The sequence below is a fragment of the Lepisosteus platostomus genome, chromosome 13, assembly GCF_059453375.1.
Source record: "Lepisosteus platostomus isolate fLepPlt1 chromosome 13, fLepPlt1.hap1, whole genome shotgun sequence".
Classification (NCBI taxonomy): domain Eukaryota; kingdom Metazoa; phylum Chordata; class Actinopteri; order Semionotiformes; family Lepisosteidae; genus Lepisosteus; species Lepisosteus platostomus.
This window is the reverse complement of record NC_142623.1, coordinates 1,487,704-1,512,090: the sequence shown is the minus strand read 5'-3', so window position 1 is coordinate 1,512,090 and position 24,387 is coordinate 1,487,704. Positions and strand designations below refer to the sequence as shown.

The window sequence follows — 24,387 nt, the reverse complement described above, 5'->3', positions numbered from 1 at the left end:
GGATCCAGGAACTGTATGATGAAAAAGGTCCAGCTGACCAATCCTTTTCCCTGTGAAGTTTGAAAAAGTAGATGTGACTTCAGCAAGTGCTTCTTCAGCTTGCTCATCCCTTGTGCTTCAGGAGTTTAGCCCGGGAGCTGGGATGCCAAATGTCTGTGATGTGTCCCTGGATATATTAAGATTTGTGATCATTAAGAATTCTTAGTCCTTAGGAAATGTTTTGCTCTATTGGGAAATGCCTGTCACAGGCGGCGAATCGGGCCTCAATGTCAGCTCTTTCTGCACTGGATTGGGGAAATATCCTTATGGATCTCATGCTCATTCTGTTGTGTGGTGTAATTGTTCGTGGCTGTCCTTTGCTCTGTATTGTAGTCGACAGTGAATATACATCATTGACTTGTAGAGAAGTCATTTACTTCTAAAATTTTGATTTCATTTCAGTCAGACTTTTCACTTGATTGCTTCCCTTCACATGAGGGTATCACTTAAACAGGACACCAAGGCCACAGCCCAGCAGGTGTTTTATGTGTTATCAAATAATCAACAGCTGGACCGGTGGAAGAGGAAGTGAGTGGAACACATTGAGACTTAACTGAACCTGTTCAAACCATTTCTCCCCTGGGTTTTAGGGTGCTGATTTATGAAGATCTAGGGGACCTGAGCTGTGGTCTCTCAGCTCTAAATGTTCAGGCACACAGAGGAAACAGTTTTCTTTTCTATACCAGATCGTATTCTTCCTTAGGGTAACTGGTTAATTTTCTAACTTGCAAATTAAGAGACTACTATGTCTAAGAATACAGGCACATTTCAATCAGTTGGTTATTGCATGACGAGATCAACAAAAAGCTCAACAAGAATGTTGCAGTTCAGAACATTTAGGCTTTTACCTCCGGGCACCTGCTCCCTGCCGAGTCAACTAATCAGCTCATTTCAGCACATTTTAAGCCTGTGCGTTCTGAGATGTCACCTGTGGTGAAGACGTATTCTGCAGTTAGACGGGATTCATTGCTCATCCCACCTGCATTGTTTCTCTCTCCGGCAATGTCACAGTTACCCAATATATGAGTGAGTTTGTCTTGTAAAACAGTGCCTGAGTAAATAAATGCCATGTGCACTCATGGTTATCCCCTCAGGTCAGTCTTTCACATGTGGATTGCTAGTTAATAGCCCCACAGATGTAATGCCTGTTGGAAGTGTGTGTGGGGGGTGTGAGCTATAATGAGAACCTCTGCAAAATACATCACTCAGGATGCACATGTCCACCTAATCCGGCATCTGGCGGGATGGCTTTTCAGGGACAGGGAAATGTCTGTCCCTGGCCTGAACCCCAGCTGTCCCACTGGGATTGGAAACTCCTCGTTTGGCATCCCCTTGGGACTCGATCCCAGGTCTTCCGATCAAGTTCAATGGACATGTCCTGCCGGAGACAAAATTCCTCAGTTACTGCCTTCTCCTCAGAAAACAGAGCCTCTTGCAGAGGTCTGACTCACGGCCTCTCAGCACCGCACTCTCAGCACACAGCACCTATTCTCAAAATGGAGCAGTGGTTCATGACCTGATCTCAGGCATCTGGAGCAGATGGTCATATAGAAGACTGATATCTGCACACAGTGGCTCTGCGTATAAATTTGACTGTTACTCCATTTTTGTATCTGTGCTAATTTCAATAGGATATGCCCTCCTAATGATCTATGTTTTATAAGAGCATCTGATTAAGTGTAAACTGAATATGACAATATTGTATGAACTCTCCAATTGCAGTTTTCCTCCTCCCAACACCCCTCATATACTTCCAACTCCTGGGAGGATATTTGTTGCAAATAATATGCTGAAGATTAAAATATTTGGTGAAAGGACATGGATGGATAAGGGGAAAGGATCTGGTATTTCAGATTACCTGGAATAATCTTAGTTTTTGAATGTAGAAAATCTGTGTCAAGAAAACTCTGTTTCATGGGGTTACATTTAATAATACAATGGTGAGCTAGGCCTCTGTCTTCATGTGGTTTGTCTGGAGGCAGTGTAACTGGAGTATAGCTCTGCTGAATATGTCAGGAATATTTAGGCCATGCGGTCTGCATTCTTTGTCCTGGAACCTCTGGTCCAGTTTGATCGCCGCTGACTTCCTCCCTCTGGCCATGTACTTCCTCCAAGCTTGAACTGGTCCTGGTACAGGATGCCGAGCTCTGCAGGAGAATGATGGGAGAGTGGGGGGACTGGGGAAGTGAATGAAATACATTTCACCGGATGAACATTCGCTCTGGTCAAATTGTCACCTTTCATTTGGGCTCTCTAAGACCCGTGATGTGATGTCGCTATATTGTGAAGTGTGCTCTTTCTAGTCTGTGGATTATCTTTCCACATTTGTACCTCTAAGTGGATTTCTAAATAAATCTCCCATGAAAAGCTAATTTTATTAAACCTTTACCTCCAGTTAGTCCTAAACCCTATCATTTTTCACAATTCTGGAGTGCTGGAAATGTTACTGTCAGAATTGTGAACCTCAGTAATTAGCCAATTGCATGGGAGTTTTTAGCTGAAATCCGGCATGGCAGCAGTCATGTTCTCCTTCCTTTGGAACTCCACCTTCAGGTCTTCTGTGATGTCACTTCCTGTGAAGATACACATACCTCAGCGAGCCCCACTCTCTTGCTCACACTTGTCTGTCTGCCTCTTCCCTCTAGCTCATCTCCATCTGTGCAGCTCCCTCTTGATTACTTCCTCACTCTGCGGGGGGTCCTGAATTCCTTGTCCTACATCAAGGGTGTTGACCCTCAATGAAGCACGTTCAGCCTGCCTGACTCCTCACCACACAGTGTGTGCTATTAGTGAGTTATTTTTTCTTGGTGCAGTTTTATTGTGCAATCTGAGTGTTGCAAACTGATTGGGGTCCATAAGAGCCTCTAGAGGAGCCCTGTGTGTCTGGCAGTGTCTCTTCGTCTGGGGACACTGCTCCCTCCCACTCAGTTTTCTTTTCAGTGTTTTTATTCTTCTGCTCTCCTCGGCTGTTTTGGATTTTGGTAGCTGTAACCAAAAAATTCCTGCATGAGGTTTTGCAAATCTGGTTTAAATAAAATGTCACTGCTGTCTGCCAGTGCAGCGATTTCTTCCCTTCTTTCTCTGCTGCATGCCAGAGGGCTTTAATTGTTTTGATTGCTTTGGTTTGCTGGGTGCCGTTTGCCCACTGTATCTTCGGGTGGGCTTTTTTCTCGGGTTCCAGTCCTTTTGTGGCTCAGCTTGTGGGCATGCTCACAAGAGTGTGAGGCGCACACAGTGAAAGTTTTGCACAGTGAAATGTCCCTGTATGAGCGGATGCCAGGCCAGTTGAAGGAGACTTTTTAACTGCTTCCAGGATGTTGTGTTCAGCCTGGTTATGTCTATGCAAAGCGTCCTCTTGTGCACATAGGTTCTCACATGCTCCTCCAATTTCCTACCACAGTCCAAAGACAATAATCGTGTGCATTCATTTGAATCTGTACTGTACATTGCACCTTATGTATTTGTGGGTGTCCTATGATGGTCTGATGTCCCATTCAGGGTGTAGTCCCACTTTCAGCTTTAGAATCCTTATCAACAGGTGTATTAGAGACAGTGTAAGACACATCAAGTTAGATAGAACTACCCAGCACTGCAGCACAGAGACTCCCAGGAGAAAGCAACTTGACTCTCCAAGTTGACTCCCAGGGCCTCCTGACTGGAGAAACTGGGCAAAGCGGTAAGGAGACCAGGCAGGTGGAAAGGCTTCACATCATGCACCCCTATCAGTTACCCTCAGTAGGATTTATTCCCTCAGAGATTATTAGAATTATTAGCAGTAGGATTAATTATATGGTAATGACATAGTAGGACTAAGTGACATGTCAGATGTTTGTCAGCGACATTAAACCATTAGCTCTAGAATAGATGTGTTATTAAACAGGAACATATAGTCTTCATCAAGCACGTTCATTATGAAAATTAAATTTTACCAACCACTCCAAATTTCCAGCATCTCAGGTGACAAAATCATCACCTGAAAACTAGGTTATCTGAACCATACATCTAATACCATTAGAAAAAATATAAAAAGTAACTCAAAAGAACCTACAAAACTCTTGAAATTATTTTTGAAACTCTTAGTCTATTTTATTTATAAATAGTTCGTTCTTGCCTTTAGAAAGTGCATTAAAGAAGGGAAAGCCATGGTTTTGTACTTGTATAGTGTCCCATCCTCTGAAAGGCAAACTTGTTGGTCCGCACCACAGAAAACAATGGCAGTTTCTCAGAAGAACCTGAACAAATTCACTGTGATGCAAAAAAAAAAAAAGATTTTCAAACCCGCAGATCTGTCCTCTGAGGCTACAGTAGCTTCTGCACTAATTTAAACACCGATTCCCCAATGGGTCGCCTTTCCATTTCTATTGAGAAGCCCATTTGATCTTGGAAACGCCCATCACGTTTAATCAGTGTGGAAGGATAAATCTGCCTGGGATTTCTCAGCTGTTGCAGCACCCCAGACCCCAGGATAGGTTGAAGAGGAAGAGAGCGCGCACAGACGCTATATGTACAGACCTTGGGACCCCTGAGGCGAATTAGTTTAGGATTTAGAACGCAAAAGACTGCCGAACACTTGATCTTGCTGACCCCTGTACCCAGAGCAGTTGTGCAAACATTTGGCACAGACGGCACAAGGATAATCTTGCCCGGCGCTCCTGGAGTATTTTAAAGAAAACAGGCCCGGCTGTCATCATGAATAGTAGGTTAAACAAACGCGGAGCAAGGTACATGCCCTCCGTTTGGCACAGCTCCTTGACTCGCATCCCCGGCGGGTCTCGCTGGAGCCCTACCGCTCGAGACAGACCCGAGCCGCTCTGCCTGGCCCGCGCTGACACCCGGATGAACCCCCACACTTCTGCAAGCCAGCTCCCTGGTGCCTGTTTACGCTCTCGCCTGGCTCCCCCTTCCTTCATTTTTAACTTTTTCCAATAGCAGCCATTCCTTCAAGCACATGGAAACAATTAATCCAGAGCTGCGTCTGCAAACATTTGCTTCTTGTGGATGTTGAAAGTGTGCGTTGTTGCAGTGAGCATGGGGGAGCTTTGGAACTGGCCCTCTTTGCATGTATAATTAGACATCATATTTTGATCACTAAGAAAGTGTGATGTTTAGCCATAGACATGAAGTACTTCCCTAACCCCAACCACCCAGTGGTTCAGAAAGTGGTCTTTAGGAAAGCTTTCTCCATATTTATCCTTAATCTGTAAATGAGCTGGAGAAAAACTGAGGTATCAAACTCAGAGATACCCAGTTGTCAATGCACTTAAAGTGCGCGATACTTAAACGAGGCTGTCTGTGGGTGATAAACTGATCAATTCTGAAAGGTTACAGAAAGGTGACTGCTGGTAGTTAATGGATCCAAGGGTCTCATCCAGTTTCTTGAAATAAGCTTCAACCACACAGCTTGTTCCAGACATCCACAATCCCTTTTGTCTTTCTTTTCTAGTGTCTGAGTCATTAGTGAATAGTTTCATTTCAGCAAGATATCAAAACCAATAACACAAAAAAAATTGCAGTAAGATTTAACTTCCTTAACTTCCTGACTAGACTGCATGCTGCCTTAGGAGTCTGATGATTTTACCGCCAAGAAAACAAGCGCTTATTTTTTTCTGACCATGCTGTATATGAAGTAGCTGCAGGGGAGATCTGGCGTGTTGAGAAACTGCTTCCGTAAAATAAAGGGTTAAAGATGCAGCGGTCACTGAAACTCATTAATCATCTGGTCTTGTGCAAAAAAAGTGAGAAAAAAGATGTTTTATTACTCCTTGTGGTCTGCAAAAGAGCCCTATAAACAGCTCATTTGAGCTCATTCATCCCTGTCAGACACAATTAGGGGTCAATTATGCCATTGTGGAAGTGGCAGGCTCAAGAATAACACTGCTAAACGTGCCCGCCTGCCTGTGTGTTCTGAATGAACTCGTTGTGGCCATCAATGCACAGACCTCCACTGAGCACTGACCCCTGGGCAGAAAGCCCTTTCGATGAGAAACAGAGCAAAGCCACTTGTCAAGGTCTTCCAATCACCCATCTACGGTTCCTGGCTTTTCTTTCTACAGCAATTTCACTTTTATTCCTTTTTTCCATGACATACGTCCAGATCTTTAAAATATAAAAATAAACTTTTGGGGAATAATTGGAAATTACTATATGAAATAATTTTAAAAACATGATTTCTTTTAACGTCAAAGCCAATCAGAAGGATTACAGAGCTACGCCAGCATCCTTTCGTGTTAAGAATAAGTCACGCTCTTTGCAAATTCATGCACAGCACGGTCCTCTCTTCGTTGTAATTGTCTGACATAAAACATAACTCCAAAAGATACATGGTGAAAGTGACAGCACACTAACTGCTGACTGCAAGACGGCCAATTTGAAATCAAGTTTGTTAAAAAAGTATTTGCCTCTTAATTTAAAGAAATGGTTAGGACAACATACATGCTGCTGTATTGTAAATACGAATATCAAATGATGGAGCACAAAGTTAACTAGTATACACTCTAGCCAAAAGTTGTATTTGATACATTTGATACAAGTTGTATTTGATTTGGCCATTATATTTTGTGATAGGCTTGCCATAGATGTGTAAGAAAAGTTCAAAAAGGTATGACTTTGTCCCCTATTTTATAGCAAGCAGCTAACTGGTCCCAGAACTGCATTCAGCCATTCCTTGTAGGATCCCAGATAGTCAATGTACCTACAGTATGAAGATAATCCAGTCACCCACTACTCTTTGTGTATAGACCTTTCTCCCATATTCAGTCCATAAAACATACGTCTGCCCTTAAATTTCTCTTCTAACTGTCTGGTGTCCATTACAGAGCAGATCCTGAATCTGTCCCTGGTGTTCCCTTTGTACCTTTGCATACGTGTGCTTCAATCACACACCCCCATGGCCTCTTCTGTTTATCCAGATCACACTCTGTAGTTTACCAAGGTAAAGGCAAACATCACATAAGCATCGCAATGTATGTAGAGTCATAAGACAATAGCAGGGATATCACAGCAAAGCAAGGTAAATGCTTGAAATAGAGCATGGCAAAGCTGCGCTGTATAGTGGAATGTTACTGCGGTAATCCTCCGTGTGTCCCAGCAGGTAGATTCTACCTCCAAGTGCTGACATCACCGCTGTCCGCTCTGATCAGTCTCTGTGACTTGAAAGCTCTCTGGCAGGGGAGAACAAGTGTCTGCAGCTGCTCTCAGTGCTGCGGCGAGGAGAAACAGGACTCTTTCCCAGCACCCCCACACTCCCTCCCCCTCGGTCCTCGGGTACTGGCGAGGTGTCCTGAAGCGGCAGGCCTGTGGGCACGAGCTGTCCGCTGCCAGGCTTCCCGGAGACCGACTGCTTCCCATTGACTCAGCCCTCATTTCTCCGGCGCAGCAGAAGCTAATTAACCGAGAGCTCAGCAGACAGGGCAGCCAGCCAATCAGACACCGCAGAAACCCAATCGCTTCTGTGAGCAAGCACTGAGAGAGTCGGGCCCTGGGTTACACAACAGCCCTTCTGTATCAACATATACCCCATCTGCACGCTTAAATGCTATCCAGTCGTGTTGGCAGCCCCTGGAATCTCCTCTAAATTTCTTTGGGTTGTTTTGTAAACTTATCAACTGTTCCTTTTCCGACCCCAAGGCCCACTGCACAGAAAGTCTGATTGGTCTCGGTACCTCTCTGGGATTGTAACAAGCCACTGTCCACTTGCTGTCCAAGTACAACCCACCACAGTGAAATCACAGAGCCAGATCCTTGAGGCAAAGCAGGGTGAATCAGATTTCTTTCAAACCTCGGAAACAAACCGGTGGTGAAAACACAAGGATTCTCCTAAAACAGCACGCAGAGTTTTAGGGGTAAAGGTTGTACCATTGGGAAAGGTTGTACTATTGAGTCATTGAAAACTATAACAACAGTTCTCCAGAAAACATGGAAAATGATGAAGCATTTGTCTGGCCAGGTGAGTCTTTAACAAGGCCCTGTCTTGTCTGTGCTTGCAGGTCCAGAGCTCCGTTCAGCGAAGGATGATGAAGACTCTGCTGGTGCCCGTCTGTGTGCTGCTGGCGTGCGGGGGCGTGTCAGGAGGGGGCTATGCCCCCCTGCCCCAGGTCAAGTACGTACAGCCTATGATGAAGGGGCCAGTGGGACCTCCTTTCAGGGAAGGCAAAGGTCAATACCTGGGTGAGTGCTCTCATTCCAACTCCTCAACTCAAACTGAACAGGCTGCTGTCAGTGACCTGGAGAGTTAACGTTTTAAAGGGGTATCTTTTTAAAAAACAAAACAAAAATAGGATTGTCAATTATTTTTTGCTGTACCTATCCGATTTGGAAACTCCCAACAGATTTCGGAATCTGTGTTTTTCACCCTCAGGCTTGCAGCTATGAACCCTGCATCCGCACACAGGAGAGAGTGAGAAATGGCAGGGAGACTAACCTTTGAGCCATAAGAAGTATCTTTTAGGGCCTAACAACCAATGCAAAAAATCTTGCCTATTAAAGCATTAGACATGCAAGGTGTGGGGAGCTTCATCAGTGGGCAGCGTTGGCTGGAAAGGAAGATGGAAAGGTTAATCCTGCCATGAAAGTAGAGAGGAGGAACTCAAAACGTTTCGCCTGCAGAGCCTCTTCAGGTGTGCAGAAGGCTCAACTTAAGAAGGTTTAACTGCTGAAACATTGTTTCTCCTTTTTATTTTTCAGCATGAAATTAACTTTTTCCTCCCCATGAGACATACAGGCATCTTACAAGGAACATCAGGGATTCCAATTGTCTTCACTTCTCATTCCACCTCTTGTTCCTTTAAAGGCAAAGGCGGCTGCTTCCCCCTTATTAAAGCAAGCCTGCTCTACGGAGAAGAACAGGAGAATTTAAGTGTTAGTGCGGACAGGATTCTGTATACAACTTCTCTGCACCTGTAGTCCGAGGAGCTGAAACTGCAGTTCATCTTTGGGTCACATGGAAGTTAGACCACATTAGATACAGTATCGGTATATGTGCCATAATTCATCACAGCTTCAGTACCTTGTTCATTTTTGCCTTATTACTGTATAGCTCATAGCGGAAGGCTCTCTGGAGCACTGGAGTGTGAATGGCTGAATAGCCTTAGAGCATTTGTCCACTGCAGAGTCCGGCGTTTCTGTGCTGTGCTGTACCTCCTGTGCTGTGTGCCAGAGCTGTGGGAGTCTTCAGCCATGCAGCAGGGTTAACGATGTGTGCGGTGCAGGCGGTTCTGTGGGGGACAGGCTGCTGTGCTCAACACAGGGGTGATTTATGAGGAGCTCAGTGCATGAGCAGGTGGAAAGAGAGATGGGGGTTTGTGACGGCTCCCCAGAGGGCAGTATATCAGCGCGCCGTGTCCCTGGTGCGGCGCTGGCACTGGGAGAGGTGCGCAGGGAGAGTCGACAGAGTGATGAGAAACACAGCGCAGACGAACACCGCTCGTGCGCACATTCCTCCCTGCGGGAGAGAGCAGGAACAGCATCCAGGCTCTTTGAAACATGTTTGTTTTGTGGCCAAAGGGGGAGAGAAAAACCTGAAAAGAAAAAAATGTCAAAACAATGTATGAGAAATATATGTAGAATGGAAAGGGCTGAGAGGATAGTTTACTTCTGTTAGTGACAAAATGGGCATTTTAGTAACAAGACAGAAAAATCTGAGCATTACATGGCAGAAAATGACTTTTTTCTTGCAGCTTAAGCTCATTTTTCAACCAATTAGCTATTAATTTGTGTCATTCACATGATTCCCCAAAACCTGTTTCATCCCTTGCATGATTGCCCATTAATAAACCCTTCCAGGTTTAACTCTGGTTGGCATCCAAGCAGAAGATTCCAGTCAGGCTCAAGCTCGGCATCTGGTCATCATTAGCAATGTTTTTCTCTTTTCTTCCTTTATTTCTCCCAAAGGACAGAAATACAGTTTTTTTGCAAGCCTGTCACTCTGATGGTCGAGATAACAATTACTGCTTTCTCCGACTCCTCACTCAGTCACGTCACCTTATTTGCCCTGGATTGTCGGATTTGTCTTCACCAGAAAGGCATCTTCCCGAAAAACTCGATGGCTCCCCAGAGCAATGTGTTTAGTAATATCAGTCATTTAGAACAGCAAGGAAAGGGCCCAGATTGCTATAAAACACACAAACAATTCTTCTCCCAAAGCAAACACACACCAAAGACATTGTGGTGAAAGCCCAGGAACACTCTGAAGGGACCTGGAAAGTGAAGTCTATCAGACCTCTGACGTTCTCACTGCCCACGCACTACAGGAATCTTGTTGACTGATGGGCCGCGCTGCGATTGTTCTGAATTGTAGCACAGATATAGCACATGCAGTAGGATCTGGGGTTCATATGGAGAATATCAGCACTACTCCTAGTTATCCTGCTTTTCCTGGCCATTTCAAACATGTCATTCTGAGATCCTGGGTTTTTTTGCTGTCTCTTCCTTCTCCCTTTCTGTGTGTGTTGCCCCACTTCTGTCTTTTATACTGGGTGTCTCGCCGGTGGAGGCTCTCAATGATTTACGAAGGAGTTGAATAGGGTAAACCAGAAGTTTCCTTTTGATTTCACGCATCTCAGGCCACCTCCAGCTCTGCAAACACCTCAGTTTTGCTTCCATTGCTTCTAGATCGTGAGACAGACACTTCAGTAGCCGTAACAATATGAAAAGAACAATCGATAAGGAAAATGCAGGAAGCTGGCTGACAGCACATACGGGGCTGTGTTGCAAGTGCACTTTCAGTTTCAAGCCTTTGCCAACAGTTTAGAAATGTAGAAGGTGATATAATATTTCTAACCAAGGTTACTGTACACAGGGAAAGAGCAGAAAATGCAGCAGAGTTCAGAAAGAGGAAGCTATGAGATTAAATCTGGCCTGTGGTCAGGCTATGTTTTTGTTGCGTTAAGCCTAACGTTTTGGGTATGCGGCCAGTCTGGACACCTGAACACATTTTCTACAGAAGATAGCCCAGAAATCTGTTAAACAAGATATGGCAATTACAGTATATTAAGGAACTTTGTTTTTAATTGTCTTCTATGTAGTCTCCAGCTAGGAACGGGTTTGTTTTTCTCCCCACCTCCAGAGCCACATTCCCGCTGGGGTGGTTTAGAAAAAGCAGCATGAAAGCAGAGGCCAGAGGCTGAGATGTCCTCTGCTTCTGTGACGGAGAGAGCCGAGAGCTGTGGTTTTCTCCAGGGAGGAGTTTTTCTAAAAGCACCACTCGTGTTGCTCTCCGAACTGACTCACACCACCTGCCGTGTGGCTAACTCCATGACAGGAGAAGAAAGCCCTTCCTTTGTAGAGCATCACTGCGACTCAGAGGCTTTGAAAAAACAAAAGTAATCTTTTTTTTTTGGCAGCAAACAGCATTCCTGTTAGGATTAATGGTTTGAAAGCAGGGAACCTCACACCTGAAGAAGGCTCCACAGCCGAAACGTTGTTTTCTTTCTTCTCTTTTCAGCATGGAATAAACCTATTACTTATTTTTCTTGTTATTTGGATTTTGGACTCCTGACGTGCTCAGCGCTGTGTGGGAAAGTAAGAAACAAACATCTGTCTGCAAGATCATTCTGAATTCTCCTGTGCAGTTATTGTACCGGCCTGTTGCCGGCGCTCCATGCACATGTGAACTCGTGTGTTTAAATACCGTACAGCAAAGAGACTAGGCTCTGTAACTCGCACCATTTTCACGTTTCTATCCCCACCTACTGGGCAAAAGGCTGCATTGCACGACAATGTAAAAACCTACAGCTGAACATACAATAACTATTTTTTCATTCTTTTATTTCTTAGAGTTAGAATGAAATGCTAACACGCAAAATAATGTAAATGCAGTACTGAGCCTTCAGACAGAGAACAGTCAGTCCGTCACCCTCAGTGTACAGCAGTACGTTTTTATGTTCCAAGGAGCTGTGAGGCTGTTGGAATGAAGCAGGAGCTGCTCCAGCATCTCGGGTTTTCCTTTCTCTTAACTCCGTTTTCAAAGACACGGCCTCCCATGAGCAGCACTGAGGTCTCCACTGTTTCAGTCCACGTGCATTCTCCTGTAGCTTCGCTCCTCTGTTGTCAGCTCAGTTGTAGGACAGGTCTTTCTTGTGTAAGTCAACGAAGTCAAGTTTTTTTTTTTTCCCCTCGGGCGAGTCCAGCGCCTCCGCTGGCTCTGCTGCCAAGCGCTGATCGCAGAGAGCGCGGCCCTCGCTGTGGGATGTTAAAGCAGCGCTCGGCCCTTCCCACGAGGAGAGGCGGGGGGGTTTCTACGGGCCCGGGTATCGTTCCGGCGCAAAACCCGCAAAACGCTGCGCTGTTGCCCCCCACGGCACTCTGTACACCCTCAGACAGCACGCTGACAGGGGAGCTGCGAGCGTCTCGGCTCCCCAGCTCTGCGCTTGATATTTCCGGGGGGAATCCGTCGCAGGCAACGTGAAGCCAGCTGCCTGGCAGTGGAGAGCACCCCACTGAAGACAGCTCTGGCGTCAGGTGCAAATGGGGCCTGCAAGGGAACTCGGCCTGCTGACCAAGTGGCAGTCCCCATACTCAAGCGGTCAAGTATGTCAGAAGCAGTCGAATGGCATCTTTACTACATTTTTTGTTTTGAAAAGACGAGCGGCGTGGCTTTTGTATCTACAGTAGATGTATGCCGAGGACCTAACCCAAGTACAGCCCTTTCTGATTAACAGCAGAAAAAGGTGCCCTGCTTTCAAACCGTTGATCCTAACGGGCATGCTGCAGCACGCAGACACAGACGAGCTTTTAACGACGCAGGTACGAGAAGAAACAGATACAAAGCAGGTACAGACGAGCTAAGCAGGTACAAGAGGAAAAGCGCGGAAAAGTGGCGAAAGGGCTTTGCACGCACCTGGAAGAGCAACACCAGAGCCACGCCAAACGACCGGACCGAGACTTATCTTGACATATCTATCGATTTTGTTTTTGCCACCTGTTTTCTTTTTTAATTATTCTGAGAACTGAATGGTCCTGCAGCTTCTATATTCCATTGATTTTACTGAAATCTGTTCTAAACAGTTCGTGCTCTATTTATCCTGCAACACCCAGATTCCCTAATTATGAATTTATTTTTCATAGAATATTTGCAGTCTCCAGTTTAAAACAAAAGTCAGAGTAAAATCTATTTACTCCTTGTGGTCTATATCTCAAAAGTGATCTTCGTCTTATACGTTTATGCGCCCTTCAGGACAATTAGAAACCATAATTTCCAACTTTTAAGCTTAGACATTTATTGTGAGGAATTTAAAGTAACGGACAAAACAGTAAGCTTGGGAAAACCCCTGTAAAGTTGAGGCAAATACCAAGCAAGTGTACCGAGCTCACAGAAGGCTATCCCGGAATATTCTTCCGCGGCAGCTGCACTTTCACAGTGTCGCCACAAGATGGCAATCTTTCACCAGCTGGACCGCACCTGCGCTCCGGTGATTTTCCTAAAAACGTTATTCGACTGAAATTGTTGTAAATACGAATAGGACCCATCATAGTATTTTTTAACGATTTTATCTACTTTTGAGTGAGCAGGTCAATCTTTCGCGTGATTTGTAAACGTAGGTTTTTGTGTTGTAGCTGCAGTTTTCTGGACTCTAATTTGGTTGAATCCTTCTTCCACATCTGTAAAACATTCAGACTTCCAGAGAGCAACTGGCTTGTAGATATGAACCAGATACACCGGGAAATTGAATACTGTGATTTATTGTCCTTCGGTCTGTGATTTATTATCGTGATTAGCTCAGGAAGGGAGCAAATTGCCTTTTATATGCTAAAGTAGATTCAGGAAATAGAATTTTTAAAATATGTTACAAAAAAGGAGGTCATTCAGTTCATCTATATGTTTGGATGTTAATAGCTAAGTGATGCACAGATATTCAGCTGTTTCTTGAAAGATGCCAGGGTATCAACCTTAACAAAAGTAGCCTGTAGGTTAGCAAAGGAACAAGTAATGTGAGCAGTGTGAGCCCTCACACCTGAAGAAGGCTTCAGTGCCGAAACATTGCGTTTTCTCTCTTCTCTTTTCAGCACAGAATAAACCTGTTACTTGTTCCTTTGCAGACTATGCATTCTGACGCAGCTACCCACCTGTAAGTTAGTTTTGTCAGTGGCTTGAATCAGTTTCTGTCTAAGTCTTCTGTTATTGCCTTAGTGACCAGCAAGTGGGATTCAGTTCCTCCAGCCAGTCAGTGTGGGACACTCCCTTCATACTAAAGAGACTCAGTTCCTTCGGCATGTCAGTGTGAGGGAGTGCTTTGAGCCCAGAAATGTATCGGACCGCTCTTCACTAGACTGATTCCAGAGCAGCAGCGTTTTTATTGTAGCAATTGTGCACAACATTCTAAAATGAGGTTCTACCAGTGTATTATTTAATAATACCAGTGTATTATTAAAAAAATATTTTATTACTTTATTCTTCTGCACATCGAGAAGTTCAAGCACAGCTGCAGCGAAGAAGAATTGACTCAATATGTACTGTATTGCTGCGGTGGTACCGACCCTGGGCTTGTCAGAGCAGCTGTGTGAATAAGATGAAATGAGTAAAACGACCAGCCCTGAGGACGCTGTTCGTACAGGAGATGCGCTTTTTAATGTCAGCGGACTGGAGACGCCACATTGTTCTTATCAGAGAACCTCCTGACAGAAACAATGGAGCTCATAATGCAGAACGAGAGCAATTGTACCGCATACAGCTGTGTTCCGAAATATTGTGGAGAGAAAATCAAATAAACAGACAAACGTGCTTCTTTAGGGAAACTCAATATTTCATCAGCAAGGGTCATAAGGCGAGGACTCAGCGCGATTCCCCATTGCAAAACACAGCCCAGAACTTGACGTCTTCTTGTCTGGCAGCAGCTTTTTTCTCCCACCCAATGGAAAGGCTCTGTGCTCTGGGTTTGAAATCTGGGACTGGTTTATGAGCCACAGTCCTGATACAATCCAGCCCCAAGCAGATTTATCTGTGAAGAGACATCCACCCCTTCTCTCTTCTCCAGCTCTTCCAAGAAAAAAATAGCACAGGTCGAGCTGCAATGACGATTATTTTTGTCAGCATTGCCACCACTAATTTTATTTCAGTCGAGACCCTTCTCCACCTCCCCCGAAACCGACTGGAAAACAAGCAGCCAACAGCACAGACAAGCATTCTGGCTCTTTCCAGCAAAAGGCTGTGCCGGATTTTCCTGGCTGTCCCTTTCAAAAGGCACTCAGCTTGCCTTTTTCCCTTATCAGCTGACCGAGGTCATGGCTTGTGTGTAATTATAACCATGTGTGGGGTGACTGGGAAACATTAACTGGGATATAGACAGGGATAATCTGTTGGCAGAATAGTTTAGTCTGCCCAGCAGCAATAAAAAAGAGCTATAAACTAGGCCCTGATTGATTTACAGCCACAGTCACAGGTACATTTCAATCAGGCTAGTTCTGGTCTAATGCTCCTCATTAAAGAGCTAAATGTGTGTTAAAAAGTAAAGATTTGTATTGATCAATCATCATTAAACCTTTAAAAGATAAAGTGCACATGCTACGTAATTGTAGCCATAAGTATTTGCATCCTGTATAGTTTCTTAAATTAATTGAAGAATAAGTGTTGAAAAGGTTTGACTGACAAAGAAGATTCAGCAAACAATACTTATTACACGTCATAACATACAGAATAACTTTGTTTTAGACGCATGCCAATTGTCATTTCTGAAGCTGTACTTTTCTGGACATGTTTGATGAATGCTTGCCTATTCTTTCATAGTCTTCCAAAGCATAATGTTCTCTGCAGACAAAGTTTTACTAGCTTCTATCTTTAAAACCCGACTGAGTCAGAGTTATTTTCCATGGATATTTTCTTTTTTTTTTTATTGGCGTCCGTTTTCTCTTTGCTCGACTTCCTCTTGCAGTCATCGACTGTTTTGTGTGAAAATGCACATGTTCGGGCCCGGCAGAATAAGACCTGTTTAGGCAAGAGTTTACGGTGCATTGATGTGACGGGAATCGCTCTTTCCTCTTTCTGCAGCTTGGAACAAATGGGTGAATGGTCCTGCAGTCTGTAAAAAAGTGCCCATGTCTGTCACGCGCAGCTGTGACTACATGTGGTGGATAATTGGCTGTCAGGTGCCCCATTATCTTCAGTACTGGATGCCCCATCACTCACCAAAGGCATCTCTGTCTGTTTCTGTTGTCTTAGATTTACCACCTGTGCTGCCCATGGAGCTGAAGGGGGAGCCGGGCCCGCAAGGCAAACCGGGCCCCAGAGGTCCACCGGGGCCACCGGGATTGCCCGGGAAACCAGGAGTGGGAAAACCGGGGCTCAATGGCCAGGCCGGGCCCCAGGGACCCCCAGGATTCTCCGGGATCGGCAAGCCGGGGCTGCCGGGGCTGCCTGGGAAAGTGGGGCAGAAGGGGCAGCCGGGGCTGATGGGGGAGCCGGGCCAGCGTGGCGAGCCGGGGCTCCGGGGGCTGCCAGGGCAGCCGGGCCTGCCGGGGCCCGCGGGCCTGTCCTTGAACGGCAAGCCCGGGCTGCCCGGCGGGAGGGGGCCGCCGGGGGCCAGGGGGGAGCCGGGGCAGAAGGGCGGGCAGGGGGCTCCAGGGGAACGTGGCATCAAGGGGGAGAACGGCAACGGCCAGCCAGGCCCTCCGGGGCCCAGGGGCCCCAGCGGCATCACCGGACCTCCCGGGCCGCCTGGCCTGCAGGGGATAGGGAAACCAGGGCTGAACGGGCTGCCGGGGCCAGTGGGGCCCAAAGGAGACCAGGGGGCCCCAGGGGAGCCTGGGCTAACCGGGGAAATGGGGCCGCCAGGTCTGCAGGGCCAGCCGGGATTAAATGGAGTGGGCAAGCCAGGCTTAGCCGGCTTGCCTGGAGTGCCTGGAACGAGCGGACCCAAGGGGGAGCCAGGTCCAAGGGGTGCTCCCGGATTCCCGGGGGCGCCGGGGTTCGGCAAGCCGGGGCTTGTCGGCCAGAAAGGCGACCAGGGCCCTCCGGGACAACCGGGGATGCCAGGGGACAAGGGCCTGCCTGGGTTGGACGGCCAGCCGGGGGTCACGGGCCAGCAGGGACTGCCCGGGCCTCCGGGAATTCAGGGCCCCAGTGGGCTCCCAGGGAAACATGGCATACCTGGCTTTAAAGGCGAAGTGGGTCCTATAGGGCCTCCTGGACTGCCAGGAATCAGGGGAGATCAAGGCCCTAGTGGATTGGATGGGAAGCCTGGCATCCCAGGGGAAAGAGGTTTGCCTGGACCTCACGGTCCGCTGGGCAAACCAGGTCCTAAAGGTGAGTCCGGGCACATAGGATTGCCAGGGGCTCCAGGGCTGAAAGGAGTGCCAGGGACAAAAGGGGAGCCAGGGCTGACTGGGGCCCCCGGGTCCAGGGGCCTTTCAGGGATCCCTGGGCTCCAGGGGCCATCAGGGCCCATGGGTCCCCAGGGTATTCCGGGCCTGAAGGGGGAGCCGGGCTTGCCCGGGCTCCCGGGTGAGGGGCGGCTGGGTGATAAGGGAGCCCCAGGGCCTCAGGGGCCCCCTGGAAAGCCCGGCCCTGCTGGTGTTAACGGGATCCCGGGGCCCCCAGGGCCACCCGGGCCTCCTGGTCCCCCAGGAGCCTTCATCAATGGGCCAGGCACGGGGGTGATGGGGCTGGAGGAGAACGGGGTCGGGGGGGAGACTGTGCCGGGAGGCGGGAAGCCGGGGAAACCCCAGTTCGGGCGCGGCGAGCTGTCAGCCAGCATGGCGCCCGCGTTCACGGCCATCTTGAGCACCCCCTTCCCGCCCTCTGGGATCCCCATCAAGTTCGACAAGACCCTGTACAACGGGCAGAACGCCTACAACCCCGCCACCGGCATCTTCACCAGCCCCTTGGCCGGAGTCTACTACTTCTCCTACCACGTCCACGTGAAGGGAACCAGCCTGTGGGTGGCGCTGTACAAGAACAATGTGCCAGCCACGTACACCTACGATGAGTACAAGAAGGGCTACATGGACCAGGCCTCCGGCAGCGCCGTGCTGGAGCTCAAGGAGAACGACCAGGTGTGGGTGCAGATGCCTTCAGACCAGGCCAATGGGCTATACTCCACCGAGTACATCCACTCATCCTTCTCAGGGTTCCTGCTCTGTCCAACATAACGGCTCAAAACAGCGCCAGCACCTCGAAACATCAGCCATACTTATGGATATCGAAGAACAACAACGACGGCAAACAAACACAAAATGACTGCGTGAGCAAAAGAGCCCGGAGCTAGGAAGGCACTCTCGCTCGGAGGCAGCCTGTCTCACCCTTTCCAGTTCTGTTTTTTTGGGGTTTATTTTTGTATTTTAATGTTGTGTTCGTTTTTACTGTTAGCCTATATTATTTTATTATTAATATTTTTTATTACTGTTGTTGCGGTCGTTTTATGGAAATCAGACTATCAAGGGCTTTGCTCCGCCGTCGGTCGGCGATCATCATTAGAAACCTACCCTTGTGCCTGCTCGCCCCCTGCCCCTGGTCCAGAAACCTACCCTTGTGCCTGCTCGCCCCCTGCCCCTGGTCCTGCCCAGACACCCAGCCACACTCCTGCAACCACTCCAGCAGCACCAGCTGTCCAGATCGCTCTTTGCGGTTCTTTTAACTCTCTCTGTGTACTCCTGCTCACTGTAGAAAGAAAACTCCAAAGGTAAATTCTCCCATTTAAATGGAATTTTAGCCTCCTCCACCCCGACCCAACCCTTCTCCAAAGGTTAGCGGGGGTTAATTCGGTGTCTGGATCGCGCAAGCACGTGTGGGATGGGGAAAGGGGAGTTCGGACTGGGGAGCTTACAGTACGTGGTTTTCTGATTCCAGTTTTTTTCTTTCTCAGTCGGGAGCAATCCAACCCATTTGCCACCCAAAAGTGAAACAGGTGCAGGGAGCCGTACCCTCTCCGAATGTTAGGACAAGGGAGATGCTTTCAAATTCTAGTGTGCTAATAGCACAACAACCGCACAATTGTGCACACAGGCCAAAGGCACCAGATACATCCTGAAAGGAAGAAGATCTAAGTCTGGTTCCTGATTTCTTCCCCGACCTGACTGCCTACCCCTGTTCATGGAAACATTTGATGCACCTTAATTGTAAAGCATATGTGACGTCACCCCGTTCTAGTGTCGGTAAGACACAAGCGTATTGGAATGCTTACTCGTTCAGCTGGACCCAGAAACATTAGAGAAAGAGACAAAGAAAAAAAGGCACAAATGACAAACAGACATGGACAATAAATTTAGACAGTAGACATTCATGCAAAGAAGGGACAGATTGTAAGATTAGCTTCTGGTGTTTGTGGTATTGCTGGATTCTGCCCTAAAGAGATCGATGAGTTTCCGCGTCGGTGCTGGACCTTACAAGTTTTCTGTTTTGGGTTTTGATGCGTGCACGTCCTGTGTCCCCCGAACAAGCCTGTGCCACCATCGCTGGGACATGACCGTAAATGCACGCATTCAAAACCGTTTTCAGGGGTCACAATTTAAAGCCATCGGTGCCACACTAGTGTAGTACAATTAGCAGTTTTGCCAGGTGTAACATAAATTGTTATTCCAGGGCGGAGAAGGCAGCCATAATGGACTAATGATTGATGATTTTGCAATTTTATTGCAGAGTAATTTCCAATTCTATTTCTCACAGTGTTACACTTCCACACTCTATCAAGTATTCATTTATAATGACATTTACCAAGGAAGGAGACTAACGACAGGCTACAGGCCTGTTGTTAGTACAACTTAATGTTAGGTGTCCCATGACATATAATCTGTTTGCTATTAATTCTCAGAACATGATCAAGGAATATTGCTATATGAATAGGCCTGCTGGGCATGTTATCATTTATTATACGAGCAGATGTGCATGCAAATCTAGGAGAAGCACAAAAGAATTGAACTGAAGATGATGCATTCTCTTGAAGGCATCACCACATATAAATGCAAGTAGTTATTATTGATTTCTGTTCTTTGCCGTAATCATTCATAATTCTAAATCAGAAAGAGACAGAATGTAGATATGACTGTGTTATGCAGAAGTGCAAATGTATCATTTAAGAACTGAGTACAAGAAAACAAATTTCCAAAACCAATCTGAAATATCTAAAAAAAAAAAATCTGAACCGATATTTGACAGATTCTTTAGGAGCACTAAGGTGCTCAGTACCTTGGTCTGAAAATACAAAATGGTGAAGTATTTTCATTAACTTTCACAGTTTTGTAACTGTGAAAAGACAGATCCTGTTCTTGCTCTTCAAGGACGAGATTCTAAAGATATTACCAGTGTACTCACCGCGATCTGTGGAGGACCCGTGTTGTGCAGACAATGCAAATCATTTTAACAGCACCTCAGCAAACCCATCACAAATTTACAGACTCACCTGAGGTGCTATATTGAGCAATAACACTAAATGAGGAGCTAGATCATTTTTCAAAATTCACTATAGGAGGCTTTGTAATAATATAATTTGTAATAATAATGCACCATTGCTGCCTGACAGCTCTGTGACCCTGGGATCTGCTGATTTCTTCAGACATCCCAAAGACATGCTGGCTATGTTAATTGCCATTTCTAAATTGCCCCTGCATGCGCCCTACCATCGACTGGTGTCCCATTGACTATGTAGTTCAACTTTGAGCTGGAATAACCTTTGGAATAAACTCGGGGTTGCTGCAACCTTCACCTGGAACGAGCAGATGGATATTTTAGGGCTTAACGTCTCATCCAGAGGACATTGGACAGTCTGTTCATGATGTTTCAACAAGCAGCAGCATTTTGCAGTTAGAATAATTGAGTGTATCTTGTTCAAAGTACTAGTACATACCGCCTTGTTCGTCAGTGCTGTGTTTATAATGCCTATTGGTACATTTTGGAGATTCACTACATGTGAATGAACTGTCCTCTCAGCACAGTTACATGTTCTTTTCAGAGCAGGGGGACTGCACAGACCTAGCACTGACAATGTGTCTGTAATAAAATGCAGGTTGAGAAAACTTGTGAGCAATTCAATCAGATTTAAAATATCATTGGCAAATCTAGGGCAACATCCTCCTTCTGTTTTTTTTAACAGCCATTGAGTGCAGAGCAAAAGTGCCATGAATGATTCTGAAACAATGTCCACAGGTCTATTACATTGTTAATACATCAGCTTTTTATCATTCCAAACTCCTTTTTGTTTTGGCAGAGACAGAATACCATCCTACAATTTTCAAAGGCATGAGAGTTAAGAGTCAATACAGTTAGCATTTTTTGTCTCAATTTGCTAACTGATACGTGCTACGTTTTCTACTAGGTCGTTAAAACCATGTCCAGACTAATACCCACATGGCCCTGAGTGTTTGGCTTGTGTAGATGTTTTCATGTGGGGGCGATGATAAGATAGGGCTTCTGAGTCAATGTTTGGCTTCCTCCTCTTTCCCTTGAAGTCTAAAGTCTTGTCTTGGCTGGAAGGTGTCAGGAGAACCCAATGGCTGTAGCTCCAGTGTACTCTTGGTAGTGTCTTCAGTGGCTCGAAAAAATTGCAGGCTCTGTCCTGGAAGCAGAGGCCGGAGGTCGAGATTGTGCAACAGCGAAATGACCCCGATCGAGACCAGGAGTGGCCTGAGAGAGGGATGACGGCGTGTGCCTTAATTATCCTTGGATCACTGTGGAACTGGATCACAGAAACATGCACACGCATGCAATGATGACCGAATGTAAAACCGCTGCAGGTGATGGGATAAAGCGAACTGCAGTTAGATTGTTCCCACGCGTGCTGTCCAGGCACAATGCGCACTCCGGTGCTGTCCTCCCGCAGCTTCGCGGCACGTTACCGAAATCCTCACGCTTGGCTCGTGTCATGGTGGCCGGTAGAAAAGCGAAGTCTCGATGAGAGGGCCGACAGCAGTCTGTGTCGTGCGTGAAGCAACCCCGGCTCCCGCTGGGATCGGAGCGCGCTTGCTCCCGTCTCTGAGCAGCGGGCAATGACTTCGCACCGCAGGACCGAGCCTCCGCGCGGGCGAGTCTCCGGAGGGGGTGACGTCATTTCCGCGGCTCTGCTCCCGCAGGAACCCTGTGACGTCAGCACACGCGCTTCGGGAGCTGCCGGCTGCAGTCAGAGGTAAAATAGTTTGGTTTTTTTAGAGGAAGGTGAAGCATGATCAGGCAGGTTTTCGGCACTTTTCAAGGGGGAACGCCATCGTTTTTATCCTTTCGTTGTCATGTCCGGTGTTGTCGGGTACTCCAGTATTAGGTTTCGAGCTTTATTTTCGTTTATTTTTGGTCCATTAAAGAGATGGTAATTGCTTAAAAAAACGTGAAAAATCTCGACGTCAAGGCCTTTTAGGTTGCTGGTGAATAACGCTTAAATGGATTGCCTATACTTAATTTAAGGACCCTTTGCTACAGCGTAGTTTACAGTGCATTGAGGAATATCTGGGTTGTGAGATGTCTAGTCATGCGTTCGAAGCCAAGATCCTCTCAAGAAAGAGCTGCTCGAGGGTCTCGGATCAGTTAGCTACTGAAAACCAAATAGGCTGTTTGAACCGCAGGCCCCTCTCGTCCGCCATCCCTCTGACTTCATATCTAGTGCCATTGAGATGTAAGATGGAAACTAGGCTATTAAATACACTTCCCCGTACTATAGAACGTTTTTAGCGAATGTCTGTTGAGTTTTCCTTCTTCCTTGCAAATGTATTCTTTTGCTGATTATGACAGGGGACAATGTGATGGTCGCAACCATCTTTTTACATGAAAGTGAAGAATGTGAGAGGAAGCTTGGAGAGAAGAACAACAGCCCTCTGCATTGCTTTGGGACTGACGGGAGTGCTTCCCAAAATGATTCAGTTACACCCCATCTTTTCATCTGTAGACTCTGGTTTCCAAGCGTTTATAGTCAATAGATTGTAGGTGGTGGGGAAAGAAACAAACAGATTCCCACGTTCTTGTAAGGACAATCCGTGAGCGGTAAAGTGGATTTTGAACAGTGAAGCGAGCCTTATGATTTAAAAAAAAAGTACAGCCCTCCAAACATCGGGAAAACTTCACAAAAACTCTTTTTTTTAAGGAACGCGACCAATCTAAACTAACGGGGCGTGCATTCTAATGGATCGGAGTCAAGCAAGTGTATAATACTGTCAAAACTAATCCGTGGTGGCCGAGTCACAAGACTCAGCTCTATACGTGTTCCAAAAATACAGCTCTAACTCTTTTTGTATTTACTTTAACTTCTAAAGCCTGTTAGCTTGATTTAAAAGAAATACATGCTTGTCCGACAGTATTTCCCTTCCAGTATTTCCGAATTGCACTCCCTCGCACTGTTGTATACTTTGCAGTTAACGAAAAAGGCTTGTAAATGATCATTATTGTGACATTCCTAGACAATGCAAGGCATGTTCTTGTTATTTATGCTGGTTTTTATTTTTATTTTTGTTTTTCCTTTATTTTGTGTACTCCAAGAATGACATGCTGTACAACTTACTCATACCCATTTCTTAGCAGGTGTCATGAAGAAGGATGCATGGTATTGTGTGTTTTTGTCACTTCCCCCTCTGGAAGTATGTAAATGTTACAAAGCAAATTTAAGCAGGTATTTAGTGCTCATATAATGAAAGACTACTTTAGAAAATACAGCGAAGAAAAAGTGCCTTATTTAGATTCCTAAGGGATATTGTATTTTTTTCTTTTGGATTAGAAAATTGGCCCATTGCATTACCATTTGCACAAAACAAGACATTGTAAAACTATGTTTCTTCTTGTATAATGACAACAATGCTACAACTGGATATCTAAATCAAAAAGTCTGTATTTGCTAAAAGGATATGTGACTGCCTCTACATTTTTCAAATGAGTAATCAGTGCACCTTGGTGCTGATTTTGAAGGATTGCTTTTATGTAAGTTCTGTTTTCTGTCTAATGTACTATGTAGCAAACTATAGGATATTTGTTTTTTCTTTGAAATTGTCTATTACATGCACTGTCTGTAATAGGAAGTGGGTATAAAATGCACTCCTGTTTTTCTTGTGATTTTAAAAGATTTTTTTTCTTTTGAAACTAAAACTACAGTACTTGATTGTATTGATACCACATCAATAAAGAGTATCTTGTATATGTGTTTTGTCTTCTTATTACGTCTATTATTATTTTCATTAGTGTGGTGTAGTATTATAATAGGGTAACTAGTCAGAATTGCAATAGTACAATTTAAGAGACTTAACTCACTGGTTTTGCCTGGAAAAAATGATTGAATCACCAAATGTTCCCCTCACATAAAATATCCTTCCAGACTGCCTTCAAACCTAGAAATGATAAATAAACATATGATCCTACAGGAGAGTGCCAAAATATTTGTAGATCTCTGAAAATATCCCACAGGGAACATCCTGCAGGACTTTTTCAGGAAAAATAATGGAATCCCGAAGAAGCCT

General features: G+C 45.9%; 1 protein-coding gene across 5 annotated transcripts in view; it reads left to right on the top strand.

Moving 5' to 3' along the window:
* The window catches only part of col8a2 (collagen, type VIII, alpha 2), a 50,991-nt gene extending 29,504 nt beyond the window's left edge, over window positions 1–21,487 (top strand). For 3 of the 5 annotated variants that reach the window (XM_088602471.1, XM_088602476.1, XM_088602472.1), the window contains exons 2-3: window positions 8,025–8,205; window positions 16,190–21,487. In XM_088602471.1, the coding sequence (XP_088458597.1) occupies window positions 8,049–8,205; window positions 16,190–18,117 (2,085 nt within the window). In that variant the 5' untranslated portion in view covers window positions 8,025–8,048 and the 3' untranslated portion in view covers window positions 18,118–21,487. Of the gene's footprint in view, window positions 1–2,684; window positions 2,829–7,812; window positions 7,905–8,024; window positions 8,206–16,189 lie in introns of those variants that run through there. The other 2 variants (XM_088602473.1, XM_088602477.1) reach the window with 2 other exon arrangements.
* Window positions 21,488–24,387: the final 2,900 nt, after the last annotated feature.